At 35.1% G+C, this 6800-nt stretch overlaps 1 protein-coding gene across 1 annotated transcript; it reads right to left on the minus strand.

Moving 5' to 3' along the window:
- Window positions 2068–5674, minus strand: LOC107604974 (tubulin alpha-3 chain). Its single transcript, XM_016306704.2, has 5 exons — window positions 5425–5674; window positions 4905–5119; window positions 4625–4824; window positions 3216–3724; window positions 2068–2546 (listed from the first exon to the last, which is right to left on the minus strand). The coding sequence occupies exons 1-5, from the start codon at window positions 5535–5537 to the stop codon at window positions 2231–2233; spliced, it is 1353 nt and encodes a 450-aa protein (XP_016162190.1). The 5' UTR covers window positions 5538–5674; the 3' UTR covers window positions 2068–2230.

Below are 6800 nucleotides of genomic sequence, written 5' to 3' on the forward strand. Positions count from 1 at the left end.
AAGTAGAGAACTGTCATAAAAGCTTTAGAAAGACAAATCTAAATTAAGGATCTTATGATTCTTTTCCATAAGACACTTAGGGAAAGGCGAGGAAATAATGCAAAGATAATTTATATTGTGGAATGATAAGAAATGAAAGAAAGAAAGAACGAAAAGAAAATGAGATAAGCAGAGATATGGTGGTGAGTCCACTGAGTTTTGCTTTCCAGATATATATCGGCCAATTCAGGGGATGGTCGCACCTGTAAGACAGATGTTGCTTACAGAGGTTATCAATACATACATTGGCTAGAGAGAGCCTCACCTGTAAAACCGAGGTTGCTTACAGAGGTTATGGCACTGGAAGCCAAACTCAAACAAAGGTTGCTAAGTTAAGTCGGAATATAATTCAATAAATAAGAGAATAAAAGAAGTAAAAGAATAAAAGAAACTAAACAAATCTCTGCCACAGGAGATTAGAGAACAAAGATTAAAAGAATCTAACGGATCTCTGCCACTATAGGAGAGTAGAGAACAGAAAAAAAATGTATTAACTGAAAAGATCTCTGCCACAGGAGAGCAGAGGGCAAAAATAAAGAAAGGGCTTTAAAAGACTGTTTGCCATAGGAGAGCAGATGCGACCTTACTTGGTTCTTAGTGCCAAATGTATAGTGGAGACGCCCACACACTGAGAACTGTTTTCCAGATGTAAGCATATTGAAATACATTTAAAAGTCACAATGTATGCGGCCTAGTCGTAAGACTTATATGCACACTGTATGCATTTGGAAAGCCATATCTGGGACTTATGCCCGGGTAATGTCGGGATCGGGTAGGCAATCGACACATGAGCTCATGGCCTGCAATAGTGCTAGACATGTATCATCTTTGTTTGTGCATATTTGTTTGTGATTGTGTTTTCTATGATTGTGTGTGCTTGTGATTGGATTCTATGTTCTATAATTGTTGAGTTGGATTGTACTTTATTGACTGTTGTTATTTACTGAGAACATAATAAAACAAACTTAACTAACTACCTCAATCCTACTAAGAACTCTCCAATTCTTACCCCCTATCTCCACCCCCTTTCAGCTACAGGTGCGAAGGTTTAGTGCGGAGCTACACGAGCATAGAAGATTATTTTCACAAGTTGAATTGTTAGAATTTATTTTCCTGTCGTCGTTTATTATTTTGGTTTTTAGAGGGATAGGACTTGTAATTGAGGCTCTTTGAAATAAGTCTATGTATATAAAGTTATGTGGATATATATACTTTTGTGATTAAGTGGTTTAAAATAAAGTCTCCTTTCATTTTCCTAATAAGAGTTTCTGTTCGTATTCACAAAAGCTCAACATTAAATAAACATAGTATATAATTAAAGGAATAGAGGTAAGTAGCACTCAAACTTTTAGTACCATTATGAAGTGCTAAAAGTTAGGATGTTACACGTACAACTTAGCATAACTTCTCAACTGTAGTGGACGGCATACTTGCAGCGAAAGCAACACGACGCAATGGGCTCGTTCACAGCAGCATTAGAGGAGGTGACGGCAGCGCGAACGTGGTCTGTGATGGAGGTTGACGGTAGGAAAGTGAGGCGGGTGCACGTTTTTCTTTTAAAACTAAAGTTAAGAGGAGTATAAATGGAGTGGATTTATTTTTTATTTTAGTGGGATTTAAGTCCAGTCCAATAGAAATTTGTAAGAGTTAGTTAGACCCCATATTAATTACCTATGGGGAGTAAAAGTAGATTAGAAAAAATCACTTCAATTTTATTAGTATTATCCTTTTCTTTATGACTGTTATTCATTCTTGTTTAGTCATTTTGTTTTTGTTCCATCTTTCCTCTCCTATCTAAAACATAAAACAAAGCTACAGGTAAATATTTTTTGCTATGAAGACAAAAAAATGATCACAACTTATCTTATTTAATATTTATTAATTATTGTAATAATTAATATATACTAAATAAGATAAATTATGTCTATTTGTGATTAATATTTTTTTGTTATCAAAGATTTTCGACATAAAAAACTTAAAGCAAGATGTGACCATCCATCTTCCATTGTTCATGAAGGAAAAAAAAAAGTCTCAAAAGTCTCGAGAAGGCATATAACACAGAACTAACGATGTTCGGAAACAATTTACAAGGACAGTACTAACAAGAAATAAAAATAAAAAAAAAAAGAAGGAAGATGTAGGAAGCACTAGTGACGATGAAGGATTGATTTCTGAATTGAATACTTTGATTTCAGTAACCTTCTTGGCCGCTTTCTTCGTCTTCGTTCTCTTCTGCTGCAACTTCTTCGTAGTCCTTTTCGAGTGCAGCAAGATCCTCCCTGGCTTCTGAGAACTCACCTTCTTCCATTCCTTCACCAACATACCAGTGGACGAATGCACGCTTAGCATACATGAGATCAAATTTGTAGTCGATACGAGAGAAAACCTCGGCCACAGCCGTGTTGTTGCTTATCATACAAACTGCTCGCTGCACCTTCGCAAGATCACCTCCTGGTACAACTGTTGGAGGCTGGTAGTTGATTCCACACTTGAAACCAGTAGGACACCTGAAATTTCCCATAAAAACAGAATTAGATTTTGCAAACAGAAACGAAATAAATACAAACAAGTGTGGTTTGTGAAATGCTCTTCATATACTTCAATGTAAGATTTCTTGTGCAAAATTCTTAGGAATACAGAAACATCTCACACAACCTATAAGCAAGGTAATACCTAGTTACCTGCTAACAAAATTCTTCAACTGAAAAAATAACTAAACAAAATCTATTAGGAATATACACAGTTAGTTGGTTGGTTGGTAGTTATAGGTTTGTTATTCTGTTATCCCAGCTCACAGCTGCAGTAACGTATATATAAACCTGTATTAGTATTCAGTTGAAGTGAATCAATAATATTCATTTTCACATCATTTCTGATCTGAGTTTAACGAGACCAGAGCAAGAATGTCAGATAAGTCCTCGTACTTCATTCTTGTTCATTATCAATATCGTACAAAGTTTTAGAAACAGATCAAGATTCAAGACATGTCAGAGCCAAATGATCTGAATTGCAAGGTTAAAATTCTGGTTTTAATTTTGCACTTTAAGAATAAAGCAGTGCTAAGGTATGACCAATCTTTAAAGAAGGTCTAAAGTAAGCATCTTTAGTTACCTCATGAAAGCATACCTTCTGAATTTTGATCGTTATTTAAAGTGAGGAAGAGAATAACTAATTACCAGTCAACAAACTGAATTGTTCGCTTTGTCTTGATATTTGAAACAGCTGCATTTACATCTTTTGGCACAACATCGCCGCGATACATGAGGCAGCAAGCCATGTACTTGCCATGTCTAGGATCACACTTAGCCATCATGTTTGACGGCTCAAAAACAGCACTGGTGATCTCAGGAACCGATAGCTGCTCATGGAATGCCTTAGAAGCCGAAATGACAGGTGCATAGGATGAGAGCATAAAATGGATTCGAGGATACGGCACAAGGTTAGTTTGGAACTCAGTAACGTCCACATTGATCGCACCGTCGAATCTCAAGGAAGTGGTTAAGGATGAGATGATTTGAGAAATGAGACGGTTCAAGTTGGTGTAAGTTGGCCTTTCAATGTCTAATGATCTTCTGCAGATGTCATATATTGCTTCATTGTCTAAAAGCACAACCACATCAGTGTGCTCCAGAAGGGAGTGAGTGGAAAGGACACTGTTGTAAGGTTCAACAACTGCAGTAGATACCTGCATGTTAAAACAATACTACCATAAGAAGAGCATTCCACAGAGACTGAAGAACAATACTTGCATAGAAACAATTATGCAAAGCATAAAAGTTTGAGAGTAAAGGTTCAATGTGTTACTTGAAATTAAGAGCATATTTCATCTGAGTTTCATAAAATTACAAAAAGATTTCAATTTAGTCATTAAGGTTACATTTTGTTGGTTATTCTGGTCTTTGACTAGTCAAATAAAAATCAGTTACTATGACTTTCCCCAATACGTAGCATGCCACATGCAATTGACCCACGATGTAAATTTGCATAGTTCTGGTCTATGGCATATCCTAATACAAAAATGTTATTTATACACTAAAATTAGCTACCAATGTATTTGTGTATAAATACATGTAGAGTTTAATTTATTTTATTTATATTCTAACATGTATTTTATACTAGTAGCTTATTTTAGTATATGTATAGCACGGTTGATCATAACATGAGTCTCGCCATTGATCAATATAATATCACATGATATGTTGGCATATCAATTGACATAACACATCAACAAATCAATAATAGATGATCTGCCCTAAAACTAACATAAATATATAAAAGTTTTAGATATTAAACTAACCGATACATTTGAAATTTCAGACATTAAAATAAAATATGCTTGCAATTTTAAGGAACAAATTGAACATGTATTCGACTTTGTTATCGGCAAAACCAATAAGAATTAACTGCAACAAATAACAAAATCTAAGTATCCTACTAGTTAGTTTCCTTTGTGACAAGTTGCATCATATCTTAGAACACTAGAGAAATCAAATTGGGATCATCCTACAACATATCACTAATTTGCCACATCCATTGTACATTTGTACACTGATTTTCATCTTTCCAATGATTTTAACATAAATACCTGAGGAGAAGGGTAGATAGTGAATCCAAGTTTAGATTTCTTTCCATAATCCACAGATAATCGTTCCAAAAGCAACGATCCAAGACCAGAGCCAGTGCCTCCACCAACAGCATTAAAAACCAAGAATCCTTGCAAACCGGTGCAATTATCTGCCAATTTTCTAACTCGATCGAGGCATAGCTCGATAATCTCTCTTCCAACTGCACCATCATAGATACACACAACATTGAAACAAAGCAGCCAATTTGTTTTAGTCCTCTGCATTAGCAAATTGACATACCAGTGTAATGTCCTCTGGCAAAATTGTTAGCAGCATCTTCTTTGCCAGATATTAATTGCTCAGGGTGGAAGAGTTGTCTGTAATGACCAGTTCTTACTTCATCAATCACACTAGGCTCTAAGTCGACGAATATAGCCCTCGGCACGTGCTTTCCTGATCCCGTCTCGCTGAAGAACGTGTTAAAAGAATCTGTCGCGACACCAAGCGAGGTATCACTGCAAGCAGATAAAGTTCACTCAACACAATTGATGGAACAATTATAAGTGAAAGTTGAAAGATTAAAATCATGATATTCCTGAATTACACTTGATGATTCACTTAACAAACCTTTTCCCCAAACACTTGGTTCTGTTAACACGATCCAAATAAACTAATTCTATAATGATACTGCCTAATGCAAAGTTCATATAAACATTGATCATATAGCTAGACACTGTTGATTAAAGAAAAAAAAAGGAAGCATATCGTTTGTGATGAAAGGTGATTAAGATAGGAATGTAAAAGGAAAAGAGAAGAGAACCTTGGCATCATGCCATCAGGTTGAATTTCATGCTCAAGGCAATAGAGCTCCCAACATGAATTCCCAACCTGAATTCCAGCTTGTCCAATATGAATACTTATTACCTCTCTCATCTTGTTCTGCTTTCTTACTCCTTTCTAGTTTCTACAATTTTATGCAAATAAAACATTCGAAGAAAGAAGAGAGAGCAGAGTAGAGAGTAGACTCTCTTGGTATTTTAATTGATTTGTTGAAGGTTCATAAAGAAACACATTCATTGAAGGGAAGGCCGAAGAGCCACATGTCAAAAAATTAACGAACGATCCGGTTCATTTTTCGATACTTCTTTTTTTCACATGTAACGAACTGTAAATTTAGAAAATCTAAATAACAGCTACGCAAAAAATCTAAATCACACCGATTGTTGTTTATATTATCTTATAATGCCTTCTTTTAACTCTTCAAACCTTCTAGGTCATTTCATAATATTATTTCGTATTATTTTAACTATATTTTTAATTTTCTCATTTTTTATTAGTTTATCCAATGCCCCCTGGATACTAATTATCAGCATTTTGTTAGGTAAAAGAGGAGCAATAATTTATATCGCTCTTCTCTTGGTCAAGGGACCCACTTCTTTTGGTCGGTTTTCAACGTATATCACTCTTCACTAGAGTAATTTCTTTCTTCAATAGTTCAATTTATGACTCGTTTCCATCCTTCGGGACTTGTCACACAGCAATACAGCTGTTCAACTCACTGTCTTTGTCTTCTCTTCTCTTCCACAACTGTATCTATCTGTATAATTACGACTTCTCTTCAAGATATTTTTGTTGTATAATCAATGCAAGATTTTTTTATTGTTCATTTCGTCATAGGCAGGATGATTCCTATCATTTGTTAGATTAGGATTAAAAAATATGCAGTGCAGGTTATAATAAACTGAATTGAATTACTTATTGGTGATATAGCCACTAACCAATTCTTACGTGTGTGCTTATGCTTGGAGAGAGTTGTACTTACATGGTACGTTACATTATTAACCCTCTAGTCCTCTTGCTCCTGCATAAATAAGTAACAACCAAAATTCAATCATAAGAAAATCAATTATAGGCTGTCTGACAGTGGGAAGTCCCCTTCTTGTTCACCAGAAGTTACTTTTGTTACAATATCAATATTCTTGTTTGCTGTTTCCTTTCTGTTTTGTCATGGAAACCGGAAGGTTCTTGCACATTCAATTTTCTATTTCTAGTTTTCTACCAGTGTGTTTATATTTTATCATTTCTCTTTTGGAACCTATTTGTTGAAAATTGAAATCAAAATCTTTAAGGGGCCACACATGGTCAGTCTGAGCTCTGAATCCCTTAAATTGAGATGCTTTCATAAGTAGCACTATA

Source organism: Arachis ipaensis, chromosome B06 (assembly GCF_000816755.2).
Source record: "Arachis ipaensis cultivar K30076 chromosome B06, Araip1.1, whole genome shotgun sequence".
NCBI lineage: Eukaryota > Viridiplantae > Streptophyta > Magnoliopsida > Fabales > Fabaceae > Arachis > Arachis ipaensis.

Excerpts from the sequence above, each read along its gene's own strand:
- LOC107604974 (XM_016306704.2), bottom strand. The coding sequence starts at position 5,537 with ATGAGAGAGGTAATAAGTATTCATATTGGACAAGCTGGAATTCAGGTT. Across the intron at positions 5,120-5,424 it reads CCTGATGGCATGATGCCAAG|TGATACCTCGCTTGGTGTCG; the intron begins GTTCTCTTCTCT and ends ATCTGCTTGCAG. Across the intron at positions 4,825-4,904 it reads TGCCAGAGGACATTACACTG|TTGGAAGAGAGATTATCGAG; the intron begins GTATGTCAATTT and ends ATGATGGTGCAG.